General features: G+C 59.7%; 7 protein-coding genes across 7 annotated transcripts; 2 read left to right on the top strand and 5 right to left on the bottom strand.

Annotated features, from left to right (window-relative positions):
- Window positions 1-486: 486 nt before the first annotated feature.
- Window positions 487-1,596, bottom strand: BDZ90DRAFT_261047 (hypothetical protein; the record flags this gene model as incomplete). Its single annotated transcript, XM_025508332.1, has 1 exon — window positions 487-1,596. The coding sequence occupies one exon, from the start codon at window positions 1,594-1,596 to the stop codon at window positions 487-489; it is 1,110 nt and encodes a 369-aa protein (XP_025361406.1).
- A 237-nt stretch (window positions 1,597-1,833) lies between these two features.
- On the bottom strand, window positions 1,834-3,375 carry BDZ90DRAFT_261046 (glycoside hydrolase; the record flags this gene model as incomplete). Its single annotated transcript, XM_025508331.1, has 2 exons — window positions 1,834-3,110; window positions 3,192-3,375. The coding sequence occupies 2 exons, from the start codon at window positions 3,373-3,375 to the stop codon at window positions 1,834-1,836; spliced, it is 1,461 nt and encodes a 486-aa protein (XP_025361405.1).
- A 963-nt stretch (window positions 3,376-4,338) lies between these two features.
- BDZ90DRAFT_192241 (hypothetical protein) lies at window positions 4,339-7,471 on the top strand. Its single transcript, XM_025503881.1, has 2 exons — window positions 4,339-4,668; window positions 4,737-7,471. The coding sequence occupies exons 1-2, from the start codon at window positions 4,437-4,439 to the stop codon at window positions 7,301-7,303; spliced, it is 2,799 nt and encodes a 932-aa protein (XP_025361404.1). The 5' UTR covers window positions 4,339-4,436; the 3' UTR covers window positions 7,304-7,471.
- Window positions 7,472-8,095: 624 nt separating this feature from the next.
- Window positions 8,096-10,837, bottom strand: BDZ90DRAFT_221191 (HECT-domain-containing protein; the record flags this gene model as incomplete). Its single annotated transcript, XM_025504462.1, has 4 exons — window positions 8,096-9,020; window positions 9,159-9,336; window positions 9,419-10,382; window positions 10,451-10,837. The coding sequence occupies 4 exons, from the start codon at window positions 10,835-10,837 to the stop codon at window positions 8,096-8,098; spliced, it is 2,454 nt and encodes an 817-aa protein (XP_025361403.1).
- Window positions 10,838-11,300: 463 nt separating this feature from the next.
- BDZ90DRAFT_232895 (glutamine-hydrolyzing asparagine synthase) lies at window positions 11,301-14,083 on the top strand. The gene is made up of 5 exons (XM_025506429.1): window positions 11,301-12,668; window positions 12,750-12,989; window positions 13,193-13,408; window positions 13,517-13,542; window positions 13,615-14,083. Exons 1-5 carry the CDS (start codon window positions 11,367-11,369, stop codon window positions 13,673-13,675), a joined length of 1,845 nt encoding a protein of 614 aa, XP_025361402.1. The 5' UTR covers window positions 11,301-11,366; the 3' UTR covers window positions 13,676-14,083.
- A 797-nt stretch (window positions 14,084-14,880) lies between these two features.
- BDZ90DRAFT_192173 (hypothetical protein) lies at window positions 14,881-15,878 on the bottom strand. Its single transcript, XM_025503879.1, has 2 exons — window positions 15,492-15,878; window positions 14,881-15,406 (listed from the first exon to the last, which is right to left on the bottom strand). Exons 1-2 carry the CDS (start codon window positions 15,645-15,647, stop codon window positions 15,002-15,004), a joined length of 561 nt encoding a protein of 186 aa, XP_025361401.1. The 5' UTR covers window positions 15,648-15,878; the 3' UTR covers window positions 14,881-15,001.
- BDZ90DRAFT_192172 (hypothetical protein) lies at window positions 15,879-17,017 on the bottom strand. Its single transcript, XM_025503878.1, has 2 exons — window positions 16,522-17,017; window positions 15,879-16,333 (listed from the first exon to the last, which is right to left on the bottom strand). Exons 1-2 carry the CDS (start codon window positions 16,920-16,922, stop codon window positions 16,111-16,113), a joined length of 624 nt encoding a protein of 207 aa, XP_025361400.1. The 5' UTR covers window positions 16,923-17,017; the 3' UTR covers window positions 15,879-16,110.
- Between the last annotated feature and the right edge of the window lie 234 nt (window positions 17,018-17,251).

Raw genomic sequence — 17,251 nt, 5'->3', positions numbered from 1 at the left:
AGGGTGAGAAGGAGAAAGGGCGAAAATATGCGTTGCCCGTCGCGATGAGGATGATCAGAGGAGTGGTGAAGTCGTTAACAAATGTCAGGGAGAGGCGTGCCACCCACGCACCCACGAGCGAGGGGGCGATCGCATCCCCGCCGCCGATGCTGCTAGCTCCTGCCTGCCTGCTTGCTTGCCTGCCCGCCCTGCTAGGCTGCTTGCCTGTCTGGCTGCCATTTCCAGGGCGTGTCGACGATCGAGCGGCGCGCCACTCACTCTGGTTGCAACTCGAAAGAAGCCGCCGCCGGGGTTGAGGAGGCCCAGGCACTACGGGGCACTTGATTCCGCCGGCGAAGCGGAGCGCTAGTCAGCATACACCGTGGCCTGGCGAGGGCGATGACAACGACTCTAATTTCAAAAATATCACCGCGACAAGACGAGATGTCAAGGCAGAATGCGATGCGATGAGATGGCATGATACGAGGTACAAATTACGCGCTCGTTCTAGCAATGGATGTCATGAACCGGTACAACAGTTGGTGCGTAGTCGATGCTGCGCACTTCCTCCCAATTCTCAGGAGGCATCGATTGGGCGGGAGCATCGCGCCAGCTTAGACGCACAACGGTACGGTCGGGGTACTGGTCGACCTCGATCGACTGCTCCTGCGTCGGCCCTTCCTCCTCCAGCAGAGCCTCTAGCGTGCCCTGCCTGGGACGACATGGTCTCCAGACACCTACACGCGACGAGAGGCGACGGCCAATGGACGGCCTGGGCGGCAGGGGCGGCCGTGGATTGTCTAAGACGACTTCGCGCGTGACGGCCTCGATCTCGCGGATCGATCCGTAGTTGCGAGTAGGAAAGTAGAATTCGGTACAGTTGGGATTGAGTTGCGTTGAGCCAGTGCATTCGGGCACGGGCCCGTCGCTCAGCTGCACACGCTCCATGTCATCGAAAGGGTTGCTGCTGTGAGCCTCATCGTCAATGGGATCGCGGAACTCGATGGCCAAGGTACGTTCTCCGCTGCTAGAGTAGCTGCTGCTGCTGCTGTCCTCAAAGGAGTTTTGAGCGTCCTCGTCGCGTTCATCGTCCTCAAAGGCATCCACGTCCATGGTGTGAGCTGCAAAGATGGCTTGAGCGCCTTCAAGCTCCTGGTCGAGCCCGTCCAGGTAGACGAGGAAGTCGCCCAGAGAAGGATCAGGGATCGGGACGTCGTCAAGGAGTGACGAGGAGGAGAGGCAGAGGTTCGGCTCAAGGAGCGGCTGCAAGTCCTCTGAGCGGTGACGTCGTAGCGTGAATGGCCTAGAGAGTCGGGTCATCGTCTGAGCTGCCCATGAGCGGCGACGGGGGACTGGTGGACGCGCAACCGGCTGTTCGTCCGGTAGAGGTACAGCAGTGATCGGCTTTGCTGGCCACCTTGGGAGCCTTAGTCTACCGAAGAGGCGAAGGGTGCGAGGGGCTTCAAGAGTGTCGTCGGGCAAAGGTGCTGCGATGGCCGGTGATACGGCCCCGCCGATGTCAGGGAGTTCGCGGTAGCGGCGTCTGACGATGAAGGAGGGGTTGGCGGTGCGCTTGCGGTCGGGACTGACGAGGCGAGCGAAACTGTTCAGGAACATGGCGGCAAGAGGTATGGAGGGGAAAGGTGTTCGCGCAGGGCGAAGCGTCGAGAGCGCGCTCATATACCCCTACACGGCATCAATCGTCGATGAGCCCGAACAGGTCGTGAATACTACCGAAGGGACCACCATCCGGGAGCAGGCTGTAGCGAGGTAGCTACGGAAGCAATAGCAGCCGCAGTGGGGTCAGATTGCGAGACCGCATGGTGAGACAATGTGCCGCCCGCACTCGCGCAGCTATAAGACATGTAGCAGCCAGTCGCCACCCTGTCCAATGTCCCACAGCGCAATTCCACCTGCGCCGTTACGCTCCACGACATCCAGTCTCGCCTCAATCGTCGCCGGAGAAGGCCAAATCGCGCGTCGGTACCAAGCCAGCGGCGCTTCCGTGCCATCAGGCCTGACTTGAGTCTTTCCATCCTCTCGCGCCTTGACGTAGTCGATGAAGTTCTCTCCTGATCCGTCGTGTCTGCGAATGAGGGCCTTGTTGTTCGTCAAGACGTCGATCAGCTCAGAATGAAGGAAGGGTGAGCCCACGGCCGGCATGACCGGGTAGAGGGCGCGTCTTTCTTCTTTCTCGGCGGCTTTCGCGCGAGACGCCGCTTGCGCTTCAGTGTTGTTGTCTTTTGATGCGATGGGGCTTGTGGGTGGGGTGACCAGCTGCGCTTTCCCTTCGGAGTCGACCCAGCCGATTGGGTAGGAGTAGCCGTAGCACGCTACGCCGACGAGCAGTTTGGATAGGATGCCAGAGGAGGAAGATGAATCCATGTACGTGGGCGAAAAGCCGCCGGCAAAGCCATCATGCGGCATCTCGAGCGGTGCGTTGAATCCTTCAATGTTTCGCTCAATCCAGTCGAGCGGGGTGTTGGGACCCCAGGTCCTTACGCCGTCTTTGCGCAGGATGCTTTCCTGTTTGAGGCTGGCTGGCGGCTCGAAGGCGGCGCCGTTCTGGCCGAGATAGTCGTACGTCATGACATGTATGGCGTCGGCAATCGATACGAGGCCGGAAACCCCCTGCATGATAATCTCGTTTGCTTCGGGCGTATCTCCTCGCAAAGGCGGAAAGACGACGACAAGCTGCTTCTTCTCCTCATGAAGTCGCTCAGCGAGCAGGCGAATGGGCTCCTTGAGTGCCCAAGCAGCTCCTGTCTCGAGTACTACGCCGTCATAGCCGCGTACCATGACCTCTGCGACGATGGCCTCTGCGAAGCCCATCCCTTCAATGGTGTGGGAGAGGAGATGTCGGAAATTGTCTGAGCTCCAGTCATTGGGCGCGAGATGGAAGCGCGGCATAATCTTGACTGCGGACAAGTTGCCTGCGGGCTGGCTCAGACGCTTGTACCAGTCTACCTCATCCTTGCTCGGCGGGCCACCCAGCGCGCGGTATCGCTGGTAGTCATCGCCTCCTGCATCTACGGTGTACCATACGGGGCTGATTGTGTCGAGCTTGCCGCGGTAGTCTTCAGCCAAACGATAGCCGTCAGTATGCCACGGTGTGACGTAGGCAAGAACGTCTGGCGGGGGTCGGGGGAAGAAGATGGCGGTCAGAATTGAGTTGCTACCAAAGCCTGTCTAAGCCTCGCCCCTGAGCTCACTGAGGTCCGGATGATTCCTCGTGTGGTTAGAAGCTTCTACTGGCCCACGCCTCGAGGCAGCGAGGATGGTGGAGCGGGAAGGGTGGAGAGAGTAGACGGACTGCGAATTGACGAAGCCAGCGGTGACCGCCAGCAGCGCTATGACCGCGGCGAGCATCGTCGTCGTGTTGAGGTGACGCAGCATCGTGTGAGGCCGAGACTGTGCTGCCGCTGCCGCTCCTCTTATCACCATCTCACTCTGCTCCTTGCTTTGCTGTTGCTTGCTTTGCGCTGTACGTGACTAAGCTTCTTGTAGGCTACCTGGTTGCCTGCTTGGCTGGCGCAGGCTGAGAAGAAATGAGAGCCGCGAGACGGATAGAGCGCAAGGGCGAGCCAGTCAAGCAGGGTGATGTGGCGCTAAATCCATCGTGGCGCTGAGACTAAAGCAATGAGCGGCAGCGCAGCCGCGAAGAGCGTCGAGCGTCCAAGCGTCCAAGCGTCCAAGCGTCCAAGCGTCCAAGCGTCCAGGCGACGGCATACACTGCATCGTGCGCCAAGCTGCAAGGCCAGGCCACGCAGGCCACGCAGGCCTGGCAGGCTACGCAGGCACACACCCAGGGCGGGCAAAGGCAAGGCGAGGCTGTGGACTCGCGTGGGGATGGGAAACGGACGGACACCTCTCGACTGACCGCTGCCTGCATCCATCCGATCAGACCACCACGGCGGCAGCTGCGCAAGAGGACCAATTCAGGTGCTGCTTCGCGGTCCACGTCGCCCTGCGATCTCATCGTATCCTATTCTCATACAATCTCCTCGACCATCGTCGCGATACACAACACCTTCAGCGCCTCCACCGCGATCTAAGGCCTTTGACCATCCTGGGTGCAACTGGGTCGAGGGGCGAAGCTTCGCCCATCTCTGCCTTCTTTTCATCCTCCTTCGACGCTCTACGTGGGGCGCAGCGTCCTTTGCCTTCGCCCAGGCGGCAAGTCTCCAAACGGATTGCGGCATCGGCAAGGCACAGCCAAAAGAGGGCTGTAAAGACGGGCTGCTACAAGCGGCGACGATAGCTTCATTGCATTTGCGCACGTCCCTTGGAGGGAGGCGACGCCAGAAGGTGTTCCTCACTCAAACGCCCTCGACTCACGCCGAGATCGGGGTCTGAGTCCTCGAGAAGGTCGGGGTGCGAGCTGAGCTTATTTGCTGGCCAACAACTCCAGTCACGACGTGGTGGCAGCAGCTCACCACGCCGCTGCTCCCACGACGATGGCTGCTCGCTCGGATGACATGGTCACGACGCTGCCGGATGGCAGGCCGCTGATCGACAATACGGGCCGGCCCATCAAGCGCAAGAGGCCACAGAGCTGTGATGCCTGTAGGACGAGGAAGACGCGTTGTATTGTGCCCGTTGGTGAGGGGCTCGAGGCATCGGGGGATGTGCGTTGTCTCTCGTGTCGCTCTGCGGCCATCGAGTGTTCGTGGACCTATGTGCCGAAGCGTGAGCACATCAAGGAGCCGTCACGTAAAGCAGCAGAAGCTCACCATCTCTTCGCCTCACGCTCATAGGCCCCGGTCCTCAGACTCATTTGAGTGGCAATGGTGCAAAGAAGAAGTCGACGGACAAGATTCCAAGGGACGCATCTCGAGAGGCGACCAACGGCGCCGGGCCCAGCAGCGCAGCAGCCGGTCCTCCAGGCCCGCCAATGATGCCAGCGCTTCCTCCTCCGCCTGTCCCTCCTCACATCGCTCATCCCGCTCATAGAAGTCCTCATTCGCATCAACTCCCCTCTCCCCGCACCTCTGGCTTCCTCGAGGCGGCGCAGATGTCGGCGCACTTTGACAATCCGCCTCCAAATCCATTCCAGCCATCTCAGTACGGTCTCAAGCATGAAAGCCATCCGCACCACGACCACCATCCGTCCTTCCCTCCCATGATGCCACCTCCTTTGACCGGCGCATCTCCATCAAGCTCATCGCCGTCGTCGAGGGCCGGCCGACCTCCTCCACCCATGGAGCCACGCTCAACGATGGGATGGACGTCGAGCCCCGGAGTGACATTTGAGCTTCCGCAGGGTCCCTCTCCTTCGGCCCATCGATTTGCATCCAACCACCACTCTCCCCTCGACTCGACGACGAGAAGCGGTGATGGGTACTCGCCCTCTTTTCCTGGTTTCCCACCTCCCTTTGGCAGCAACAGCGGCCACAAGAGGCTTAGCAGCAGTCAACCGGGCAGCCATACGATGAGCCTAGGGCCCTCGCCCCCTTCTAGCACATCGCGCCCCAAAGCAAGGCACCTGGGCAAAGTCTTTGCAGCCCCCATCGACCGACCTCGGAGCCTAGACGACGTAGCACCTCGCGCTACTTTCCTCTCCATCATCTCCCTCTACTTCCACCACCTCTACCCTTTGATGCCCATCGTCCATCAGCCTTCCTTCTCTCACGATCTCATCACGCGGAGAGACGAACGGGACGTTGACTTTCTGTCATTCGTCCTTAGCCTCACGGCCTACACGCTCATTCAGTGTCCACGCTCCGTTATACCAGCGCCCTGGCCATTTTACCGCAAGTTGCATCAGATCTGCCACTTGACCTCTAGAAGGATGCAGCTCGACCGACATGCTACGGCAGATCCTCCTACGCTGACGCAGTGTGCTACGCTATACACGTCGCACATCTATGTGGGGTCAACGGGTCGCACCTTTGCCGCCAATGCCATTCATGGGGAGCTGGTACGCACAGCATTCTCCGTCAATCTGCACGACGAGACGAGGCCGCTACCCACAGCGACGGGTGTGCCGGCAGGAGGGAGAGCGCCAGGAGCTCCCGAGATGACGGAGATTGAGCGTCAGCTTCGTCGCCGCATGTATTGGCTCATCTACGGGAGCGACAAGACGATTTCGATCTTAAGCGACGAGCCCATTAGTTTACGGGATGCCGACACGACGGGCGTCGAAATACCAGTGGCCGTGGACGACGACTGTCTGTATCCACACAAGGTCGGCGAGCAGCCTGCGGAGCGCGGACCCAGCATCCTCTGCGGCTTTGTGGCTGTCACGAAGCTGCATCAGGTCATGAGCAAGTTGATGGAGAATTTCAGGAGCGACCGTAAATTTCCGCCTGCTAATGCAGAGGCGACTAGGAGGAAGTTGCAGATGGCGCGCGACATCTTGCGCGAGATTCAAGTCATCGTGGCGGGCATGCCTGAGCCGCTGCAAAATCCCAGCTTCGAGCATACAGAGCCACCACCGCGCCCGCCTGGAGGTTTGCCAGATCTCAGCATGCCAAAGGCGGGGCCGTCGTCATCATTGTCGTCTTCTCGACCTCAGCCTCCGCAATTGCCGAGCTATGGAATTGCTGGCGTCAATTCGTTGCTGCCCTTCACGCCATGGCCTACGGGGACCTTTGACGAGAACGGCCTTCCTATTCCCAGTGCGGACGGAGCGAGCCAAGCGTCAAGCTCTGCCGCTGCGTCGCCCACGGCACCCTGGGCCAGCATGAGTACAGCAAATATGTATTCCACCAACGGCTGGGGCGGCGGCCCCGGCGGGAGCAGCAGCGCTGCCGCTGGGCCCTCCTTCAGCGGCAGCGGTACAGGCGGTGGCTCACCTCCACCGGGCAGTCCCCCCTTCCCACCGATGGCCCAACTCACAGCCGCTCGCGAGCAAGTGGTCGCATTCCGCCCCTCACCCCCGCTAGCAGACCCGGCTCGAGCGCCAGTCACCATCTTGTCGGGCTTCGCAATCTGTCGTGCCAACATCCTCGTCACCGAGGCAATGCTGCGCTTCGTCCTCGTCGACTACCAGGAACTCCTGCGCGGCTACCTCAGCCAGCAACGCATCGCCGAGGGCGAGGTCAACCAGCCTGGCGCGGACGACGAGGACAACAATGACGAGATCGAGGAGGCGGCACGCACGTTTGCCATCGCTTCGCTGCCCTTTGAGAGCTTGGAAGCGAATGGGCAGAGTCTTGTGCTCAAGCTGGTATTTGTGGTTTCCAGTCTGCTCAACAGGACGAGCCACTCCAGTCGGGCGTTTGGGTATATGAGCGATTTCTTGCAGACGTTGAGCAAGCTGAGCGAGAGGAGGACGCAGGGGGATGACGAGGCGGGGAGCGATGATGAGAAGGAGGCATGAGCGTGCGCGAGGCGAGGACAGGTGGGTCGCGAGGCGAGGCAGGGAAGTCACAAGTAGGCGGCGCTGGTGGACCTCATCTTCTCCGATCATCCTCACTCGATACCGCGTCGGCCTCGGCAGGCACAAGCTCGCTCGCCGTCCACGCACAAGACTCAACAGAGACGATCCTTTGACGACGCTACCAGCGGTCTTCCCATCTTCAACTCCCTACCTCACAAAGGACAGCACACGAGACACGAAGCAAGCATACGTCCAGCAGACTAAATCCACCACCAAAATCCAGCGTCACTCGTTCCATCACTCGGTTGTTCGTCGAAGACACGACGACAGCCCGCAATGCAAGCAGTCGCTCCTTTGCCCATTGCTCATTGCGCCTACCCCACCCCTGATCCAGCTTGGCATCGCGACGCCCACTCTGTTGTAATCTCTATCTATCATCTCTACGACATACGTTTTTATCCTCTTCTCCCATGCCCCTGCTGCTGCGGGAGAGCGTCTGTTCCTTGAGACTCTGCTCCTGCGCATCGTCTAGCGCATCGTCTCCCCTGCTTCGATTGGCACGCCATTCGTGCCGACGAGGAGGACCACCGTAGTGCACTACTGCCACGCTCTACTCGCTCTTCGTGAGGATAAATCATATAGATCGCACGTCGTCAGCCTCGAGGGAGGCGAGGATAAATGGACAGGTGGGGGCGGAGCGCGACAGACGTATGACACGGGGGAAGGGGTGTGTGGCATCGAGATGAAAGAGAGAGAGCGGGAAGAATAGTCAGGTTCAATGTTCGCACCGTCCTACTCTTGCCCGAACCCAACGGTCTCCTCGACGGCAATGACCAGCTTCTGCTCCAGCTGCTCCATGGTGGTGTAGGGCGGCAGGTCCAGTCGGTTGAAGCAAGTGTGCGACTTGGGCAGCTGCGAGGGGTCACCAGCCTTTTCGATCGTAAAGCGACGCGGACCATCACTGCCCTGCAAGTCCTTGAACCCGTTGACCGGGATCCTCGACGTGCCCGTTGTGAACTGGAGTAGGCGACTCTTTCGCTCAGGAGGGAAAGCGCGGACGACCTGCCAGAACCATTGAACTACATCGTCCTGCTCGGTGAATCCTCGGTAGTCCGTGAAGCGCTTCCAGTCGTCGACGTCGATCTCGCTCATACCGCCGATGAGGAGCTCCAATTCACGCTCGTCGAAGACGTTGATGAGGTCTTGCGGGATGAGCTCAGTGAAGCCCGATTGGAAAGCGCGGAATTGCTCCTCTACGCGCTTCGAGATACGCCACTCGGTCATCAAGTCGACGTACTCGCGCTTGTTCTCGTCGGTGACAGCCTCGTTCTCTCCGCCAGGGCGAAGCTCCACGGTGACCATCTCGCCGAACTTGTCCTCGACGGCGGTAAAGGTCTCGTCTACCACGTCCTCGATAGGGTTGTCGAGCATCCACTGCAGAGAGCGGTGGTAGTCTGCGTCCACGCTCTCCAAGTCGCTGAGCGTGATCTTCTTCTTGAGGATCATCTTGTAGAAGGAGACGATGAAGTAGGCGTCGAGGAAGCGACGGTGGAAGATGGCGAGGCCGAGGATGCGGCCGATGAACTTGAAGTAGTTGAGATGCTCGGGGTTGATGCCAGAGTGCGGGTTGATTTGGAGCGTGTAGTTGTCGTGGGCTGAGTACTCGAAGAGGCAGTAGAAGGGGTTGAACATCTCGTGGGAGAGTAGGAAGAAGAATCTGCGAGCGCGGAGAGCACCAGGAGCGAAGCGAGTGGGGCGAGGCGTAGCAGCGGCGCGAAGTGAGGGGATGAAGGAGGGGAAGGAGGCGTTCAGTCAGCATTCGCATGGCTCGCTACTGTGCTCGTGTGCTACTCACTCTCGCGAGACACCGCCATAGTCGAGACCGTCCTCTCCATCGAACTTGATCATCAGCCTCTTTTTGAGATCGTTGGGCTGCTGACGCATAATCTCGGCGTACGAGTCTTCGAAGATGTGCGTGCGGCGAACTTTGACGTGGCATTGCCCAGGAATGGGGCGAAGAGCGGGTTGCGAGCCTGCGAGAAGCGGGTGCGAGAAGAGAGGTCAGCGAATGAGCGTTGGTAGAAGCTGTGTTGTCCTGAAGCATGGGGAACGCACGGAAGTAGATGAGCTTGCGACGGAAGTCGCGCTTGTACTGCGGTACATTCTGGTCCAAACTCGAAGGCAAGCGCGGGTCGTCCCACGTCGTTGTCTTGGTGTTGTGGTCCACAAAGTAGACGCGCGCCGTCGAGGTGAGGCGCATCTCCCAGCCGCTGGGCAGGGGGCCGAGCTGCGAGACGCTCTGAGGCTGGACAGTGACGTTGTTGCTGTTGGGACCCATGATGCGGAGGATCTGCTGACGACGAGGGTCGACCCACGTTGTGGTGCGAGTGTTGTGGTCAACAAAGTATGGGCGACCCTCGGGCGTGTTGCGCTGCTCCCACCCAGCGGGGAGAGGCCCTGAGCCGGCTGTGGTGGATGCACCGGACGCTCCTGCGGGCAGAGCAGAGGGGGTAGAGGTGCCTGAAGGCGTTGAAGGGCCGGGTGTGGATGCAGTCGTGGTGCCCTGAGGCTGGGATACGACTCGGCTTCCTCCATCGACGCCAAGCATGTCGTCTGCGAGGGTGCGATTGTTTACTCGCTGGCGCTCTGCTGCCGTTGCGTTTGCTTGGTTGGCGCTGGTCGATGCGGTGGGGCGCTGCCAAGTCGTGGATCGAGTGTTGTGGTCGACGTAGTAGGTGCGGCCGAGGTGGTCGGTCCTGCGCTCCCAGCCAGCAGGCAGAGGGCCATGCTCGTCGCTACGGTTGCCGGCAGCGGCGGCGGGTGGGCGAGGGGCAGCTGACGTAGCTGCGGTAGAACGACCGCCATCATTGCCGTTGCTTTCGGTGCTGTTAGATGCGGGCATGTTGGCAGACGATGAAGAAGCAGCTGCTGCAGCTGCAGTAGCAGGAGCGGCTGAAGAAGGAGTCGATGAGCTCGCAGAAGTGTCTGCCGTTGAGTTGGCAGAGCTCGTTGCGGGAGCGGCAGCAGATGACGAATTGTTTGAGATGCGAGTCGACGTGTCGGTGTTCAGGTCGACGATCTGCGCGCGAGTGGGCAAGGGTGTCAGTGTATGTCATCACAGGGGTCTCAGCGCTGGCACCAACTTACCAGCTTGCCGTGCACGACCTCAGCGTTGTTGGACTTCTTAAGTTCCCTTGTGAGGAGGATCTTGCCGCCGAGCTCGAGATCGAGTACATCTGCCACTCGCACATTGATGACACCCAAGAAACCCTGATGCTGCTTCTTGAACTTCTTTTGGTCGAAGACCTGCACAGCAATGACACTCGAGTCGGTGACTGTGACATCGAATGAGTCGTTCCAGTACGGGTTGAGCGTCTTTTTGATGACGCTCGTGGTGTTAGTCTGCTCGCCGTCTACAGTGACGATGGCGAATGGGTCGGGTAGACGAAAGACGTCGCGCTTAACGAGGCCATCGGCGGCGACGATGCTAACTCGCACCTTGCGAGAGACGGGGCCGCCGGTGCGTGCTGACATGGCTGGGCGTGAGGGGCTAAGAGCGAGGATGCGAAGGCGAGGAGAGCTCTGACTCCTAGTCCTTGCTACAAGGGAATTGGAGGGACGGCCGAGTGGAGTGGATGAGTACGAGGTTGAGTTCGATCCAATGGTATCGCCGCCCTCGTCGTCGACGTCGTCGCCGCTGACCGCTCGCTGCCATGCGTCTCGGGCCATTTGCCTGCCTAACCACGTTCAGACCCGCGCCACCTAGTCACAGCCTCATCCTTTCGCCCGCTCGCCCGCCAGAGACAATTCCGCCCGCCCTTACTCCCGATCCGACCCCTTGGCGGCGCGTGGCTCCCACAGCGTTGAGTGCTCGGCGCTGCTCTGTGCCCGCTCGCATTCCTGCAGCCTTGCAGCGACGAAGGGGGGGCTAGTCTAGGACCGATCGCATGACTCCGAGGGCGAGGTGCGAAGACCGGTTCTTCTTGTTTTCCTTTGACGACCGGCCCTTCCTCCTTATCACCAACACATCGTCTTCAACTTCATCTCGCGCTGCCGCTCCAACATGTGCGGCATCTTTGGCGTTCACCGCATCCCTGACCCGGCCTCGTATCGCGGCCGAGCCCTCCAATTGAGTCGCTGCCAGCGTCATCGCGGCCCCGACTGGAGTGGCTGCGTCGTCACTGAAGACTCGGTACTCTGCCACGAGCGCTTGGCCATCGTAGGCGTCGACACGGGCGCCCAGCCCCTCGTCAGCGAGGATGGTAAGCTCGTGCTCGCCGTCAATGGCGAGATCTACAACCATCGCCTCCTCCGCAAGAACCTCAAGGACCCCAACGCCTCATTCAAGACTCACTCGGACTGCGAGGTCCTGTTGCACCTCTACGGCGAGCAAAAGGCTGCCGAGGAGAAGGGCGAGGAGGCTACGCCATTCGCCTCTCTCCTGGACGGCATGTTCTCTTTCACTCTCGTCGACACTAGCGTCACTCCCTCGCGCATGATTGCCGCCCGCGACCCCATCGGCATCACGACCCTCTACTACGGTCGCTCCTCAAAGGTCCCCGGCGCTGTCTGGGTCTCCTCCGAGCTCAAGGCCCTTGAAGGCGAATGCGACGAGATCCACGGCTTCCCTCCTGGACACTACTGGGACAGCTCCAAGCCTCAGGGCCAAGAACTGCAACGCTACTACAACCCGCGCTGGATCAACGATGATGCCGAGGGTGCTCCTCGTCCGACTACACCCGCGGACTTGAAGTTGATCCGCGAGACGCTCGAAGCTGCTGTGCGCAAGCGTCTCATGTCCGAGGTTCCCTATGGCGTTTTGCTCTCAGGTGGTCTGGACTCGAGCTTGATCGCGGCCATTGCGGCGCGCGAGACGAACAAGGTCGCAGAGGCGCAAAGGCAGCGGTATGAGCAGAGGAAAGCCTCGCGACAGGCAGCTGCTGGTAATGATATCCCTCAGGATGAGATGGAGACCTTGGCAGCTTGGCCACGTCTGCATTCGTTCTCTATCGGGTTGCCGGGCGCGCCAGACCTCATTGCTGCGCGTCAGGCCGCCGAGTACCTGGGGACCGTCCATCACGAGCACACCTTCACTACCCAAGAGGCGCTTGATGCTATCTCCGACGTCATCTACCACCTCGAGACCTTCGATGTGACCACTGTCCGCGCCTCCACCCCCATGTACCTTCTCTCCCGCAAGATCAAGGCTATGGGAGTCAAGATGGTTCTCTCCGGCGAGGGGTCAGACGAATTGTACGGCGGATACCTCTACTTCCACGCCGCTCCTAACGCTGATGAGTTTCATTCAGAGTGTGTCAGTCGAGTCAAGAACTTGCACACTGCAGACTGCTTGCGAGCTAACAAGGTGAGTCGATGCGCGTGATCAGCACTGTGAGCGGTAGTACTCACGCCGCCTAACCCCCCTCCCCCCCACCCCGTCTTCAAGTCAACGATGAGCTGGGGCCTGGAGGCCAGAGTTCCGTTCCTCGACAAGCAAATGGTCAAAGTCTCCCTCGACATCGATGCAAAGGAGAAAATGTTCGCCAAGGGCAAGGAGCAGGCTATGGACAAGAACGGCAGGCCAATTATGGAGAAACACATTCTGCGCGAGGCTTTCGCCCTTACGCCTGAGGGCGATGACAAGCCTTACCTGCCCGACTCAATTCTTTGGAGACAAAAGGAGCAGGTGAGTGAGGCAGCGAGCGAACGACGATCTATAGCTCGTATTCGCAGCCACGGCTTGGAGTGGGCGGAAGTGGCCACGCGAGCGCTCGGTGCAACGCACGAGCCACCGGCTTTTCTCACGTCTTCGCCTTCCTCGTCGAGCATCTCGCTGATCACCATCTCTCTCTCTCTCTCTCTCTCAACCTCATGCTTTCGAAAACCCAGTTCTCCGACGGAGTGGGCCATAAGCATATAGATACGCTGCGAGAGCATGCTGAGAAGGTCATCAGCGACGAGCAGATGCAGAAAGCCGCCGAGCGATTCCCTCATCTCACCCCCGACACCAAGGAAGCCTACCATTACAGAGAGCTCTTCGAGGCCCATTTCCCTTCTTCAGCAGCAGCATCGACGGTCAAGAAGTGGATTCCGAAGAGCAGCTGGGTAAGTTTACTCGGTTGATTCTGATCTGCCTAGCACCGGCGACCGATTCTATTGCTGACCATTGGCCCCCACCGCTTGCCTCCTACTTCGCCGTCTCCGCCTCAACAGGGCGTTCCTAGCGACCCAAGCGGAAGGTAAGCTCCATCTGTCCATTCTCGATCATTGTTTTCATTTGCTGACTCATGACACGCTTCTCTTCCCACTAGAGCGCAAGCGATCCACACTGAGCACGCCGGATGGCAGGCCGAAGCGAGAGCTGCGAAGTAAAGGGGAATTATGAGCGAGCCGCAAGTGGGTAAGGTGAGGAGTGGAACATCAGCAGCAGCAGCAGCAGCACGCAGTCGATCGTGACATTCTGCGCTGCTTCTCCTCGTAAAGGCCACTCGCGAGGAGGAATGCCTCACCGCTTTCGACCGACCCATCACTTGATGCTTCAATCGTTTGACCCCCATAGATGTGTCATCATTCATAATACAAGAATCAATGTACAATCACAGGGACTAGGCAGGTTCAAGCGAGAATACGTAACAGGTTTCTCGCTGCGTTCGCATAGTAGGTTCGCAACCACCACTAGTTTTAAAAAGGCGAGGACCGATTTCAAGGTGCTCGTCGCTCTCTGAATTGCCTCGGAGGTACTTGAATGGACGGTAGAGGAGGCGAGCGTTGTTGGCATAGTACTAGTCAAATGGGTTTAACCTGTCGATGTCGGCGAAGTGCAAAGGCAGTTCGAGTCCGCTCGGATCTCGGTAGAGTCCATTGCCCACGTACCTGGCGATGGCAACGCATGTTGACGTGAAGAGAGAGTATGGGCGGTCAGTGAGGAGACACGCGTGTGATGCATAGCACAGCACTCACCGCGATGATACGATCTTGAGGAGCTGTGCGCTCGTCAAGTCACCATTCTTCCAAGTCCCACGATGGTTGGCCCTCAGGGTCTCCCCCCGTGCCCTCGCCCATTCCGCCAGCCACGCTTTGTCTGCCTTCGTGAGTTTGTAGGAGGAGGGCTTGGCGACGAGGAAGGCCTTGGCGTCGAGTTGCACCGTTGCGTCTTTGGCGATTTTTCATAATCGCATGATGAGACTGTCCGTGGGGAAGCCGCTCTTGACGAAGTTGCAGCCCTTGCAGACGACGTCGACGTTGTGACCTTGATCAATCACGCAGTACTTGCCGTCCAGGCGTCCGGGTACTCGGCGATCCAGTGAGACGTTGAACGGGAAGTTCGCTTGTTCCCGGATCCTCTCGTCCTTCCTCATCTGGCGTTCAACCCGGCTGAGCCTGTGCATGGCCAGCACAGAGCCGCAGTGCTTGCACTTGCGGGTACCTGCCAGCACGAACTTGAAGTAAGCGTACGAGTCCCTGTCGGACCAACAAAGATTGAGGCATTAGCGAGCGCGCGTGGTCATGACGAGACAGACTGAGCTCACTAGGTCTTCCTCCGCCATTCGTCGCTGCTCCGCTTCAGGCCGTCGCGCTTGGCCGCGTCTTGGCACGCGACCAGCAGGAAGTACCTCGCACCCTCGTAGACATTGGTGAAGGCCGACTCGCGAGCCCTCATGTCTTGTCCACGCAGGCGCGAAGCGTCTCCGAAGGCCTTCAGTTGGCGCTCGTCGAAGACATCCTGCTTTCTGACCTGCAAATACCGTCCAGTCGGATTTCGTCATCGATGGAGCGCAATTCAGACCATTTCGGCCTGTGTGGGTCGGCTTCAAGGATGGTGTCCAACATGTACGTGATTTGGTGGTGCCCGTAGGCCGCACGGAAGGCCTCCCTGCCCATTCGATTCATCGCAGCACGCAGCGCCGGGAGCTGAGTGGGCAAATGCGCGGCGCACTTCTCCGTGTCGACCCTGTCACTCCTGGCCTCGTTAGGGAACATCGTGGGAGGGAAGACGGACCTGATTGGGATGGGCGGACCGGAGTTGTGTGCGAATCGCGAGGCCAGCTCGACGACTTGCCACACGGACTCGTGGACGGACGAGCGGGGCCAGTTCCTCTTGAACTGTTGCGAACGAGGCTTGAGTCAGCAGTGTCGCTCATAGCGTGCGCGGAAGCTAGTGTCAGAGGGCGGTCCACCGCACCCTTACCGACACTGTCGCGGCCTCGCATTCTGTCAGAAGCTTCTTGCGTGCCTTGATGCGAGTCTGTTTGTCGTCCTTTGCATCGCCGCAGCGGCCAGCCCACATTCGGTGTTGCTCAGACCACGGTATCGTCTCAGAAGCCAGGCAGGTGTCCTTGCGCATTCGATAGTACTTGGCACCTTCTGTCCCGATCGTATTTATGAGCAGAGCTGACACGGTTGACGTCGGCGAGGCAGAGCGGAACGACAAGACCGGAGACGTCGAAGTAATGGCCGTTTCCGGCGTACCGCTCCCGAGCGAGACTGTACAGATCGCCGGCCGTCATGTTGCCTGCTTTCCGCTGCCTGCTTGTGAGATTCTCCTTCGATGACATACGCTGCTCGGCCCATTGCCGCAGGTACACGTCGTTTCGCGGCCCAATGTGCGGGCGGGCCCGAGGAGGAGAGCAGAGGTTGCCTTTGTCGTCGACCCGCGTGTCGGCCTCGTCGACGATCTTGCCCATCATGACCAAGAAGTTGTCGACTTTGAAGCCGAAGTTGGTCATGTCACAGCCCTTGCAGCACTGCGAGGAGAGGAGCGAGGAGATGTGCGTCATTTGCGGCCAGTCGCAGGCTGTGCGTCGGGCTCAACTCACCACCGCCAGGTTGTTCAGGGCATAGTGCCCTCCCAAGCGCCCAGGGTCTCGACGGTCGAGCGAGAGGTTGAAAGGGAAGTTGGCTCTTCCCACAGCGCCAGAGGCCTTGCGCTGCCTGACGCCCTCCTTTGTGAGCTGCAGCATCGTCAGCTCGACGCCGCAGTACTCGCAGTGGGCCCCGCCGATGACGTGGCGGAAGGCCGCGTAGAGGGTCCTACAAGCGCGCAGACAAGAGAGAGCGAGGCCAGTGAGCGATTGTACCGTCAGCGGGCGTACTAGTGTGCAGTCGGACCGTCCGTTCCGTCGCCTCGCTCCTATCTCCCGTGTAGACTCGTCCTCCTCTCTTGTCTCCTCACGAATTACTACGACTTTGTCCTTACACGTAGATGCGCTGTCACTCACCCGACCAGCTGCTCCGACTCCTGGCTGCCCTTCTTGGGGCCTTCTTTGTCGGCGGCGCCACGGCACAGCACCCTGAGAATCGTCCCCTTCGCCGCGTGCGTCGCCTTGAGCGGTGCGTTGGCGAACGTCCCCTTTGCCCGGAATTCTTTGCCTCTCTCCTTGGATTTGGCCGCGAGACGCTGAAGCTGCTCCGGAGTCAAGACGTCCGCCTGGGTGACGGGGGCTTTCTTCTCGAGCTCTGCCCACTCGCTAATTGCGCCCCCACGCTCGCTCGCCGTCAGCCCTTTAAGCTGGCGCCATCCAGCCTTGTTCATGTCTTGGAGCAAGAGAGCGTTCAGGATGTGCGTGAGCTGCACGTCCTTGTAAGCCGCCCTCAGTCCTGGCGTGCCCCAGAACTTCATCGCCCCGCGCAACGCTGCTTTCTCGTCCCCAGATCTTCTTGACACACAGTTGCGTCGACTTCAGCGTCACGCTTGATGACGTCGTTGGGGAAGAGGAGGGGAGGAAAAGCTGGCGGATGGGCGGGAAAGGGCCGGCGATCAGAAAGGGCAGCCTCGGCTGCGTCTAGTATCTTGTTGATGCTTGGGTGCCGCTACGGGTACCTGCGCCTGAAGCTCTCCAATGTGTGGCTGCGGGAGCCCTGTGCCCTGCTGAGGATGCCTTCGAAGAGAGCCAGCCTTGCTGCCTTGTCGTGGTTGTGCATCTTTGTCTTATATCCGTCCGGAACATG

The sequence above is a fragment of the Jaminaea rosea genome (genome assembly GCF_003144245.1).
Source record: "Jaminaea rosea strain MCA 5214 unplaced genomic scaffold BDZ90scaffold_9, whole genome shotgun sequence".
Lineage (NCBI taxonomy): Eukaryota > Fungi > Basidiomycota > Exobasidiomycetes > Microstromatales > Jaminaea > Jaminaea rosea.
The sequence above is the reverse complement of the archived record's forward strand: the minus strand, read 5'-3'. Positions and strand labels throughout refer to the sequence as shown.

Excerpts from the sequence above, each read along its gene's own strand:
- BDZ90DRAFT_192241 (XM_025503881.1), top strand. The coding sequence starts at position 4,437 with ATGGCTGCTCGCTCGGATGACATGGTCACGACGCTGCCGGATGGCAGG. Across the intron at positions 4,669-4,736 it reads GTGGACCTATGTGCCGAAGC|GCCCCGGTCCTCAGACTCAT; the intron begins GTGAGCACATCA and ends TCACGCTCATAG.
- BDZ90DRAFT_232895 (XM_025506429.1), top strand. The coding sequence starts at position 11,367 with ATGTGCGGCATCTTTGGCGTTCACCGCATCCCTGACCCGGCCTCGTAT. Across the intron at positions 12,990-13,192 it reads TTTGGAGACAAAAGGAGCAG|TTCTCCGACGGAGTGGGCCA; the intron begins GTGAGTGAGGCA and ends TCGAAAACCCAG. Across the intron at positions 13,543-13,614 it reads CCTAGCGACCCAAGCGGAAG|AGCGCAAGCGATCCACACTG; the intron begins GTAAGCTCCATC and ends TCTTCCCACTAG.
- BDZ90DRAFT_192173 (XM_025503879.1), bottom strand. The coding sequence starts at position 15,647 with ATGCGCAAGGACACCTGCCTGGCTTCTGAGACGATACCGTGGTCTGAG. Across the intron at positions 15,407-15,491 it reads GCGAGGCCGCGACAGTGTCG|TTCAAGAGGAACTGGCCCCG; the intron begins GTAAGGGTGCGG and ends CGTTCGCAACAG.
- BDZ90DRAFT_192172 (XM_025503878.1), bottom strand. The coding sequence starts at position 16,922 with ATGAAGTTCTGGGGCACGCCAGGACTGAGGGCGGCTTACAAGGACGTG. Across the intron at positions 16,334-16,521 it reads GAGTCGGAGCAGCTGGTCGG|GACCCTCTACGCGGCCTTCC; the intron begins GTGAGTGACAGC and ends GCGCGCTTGTAG.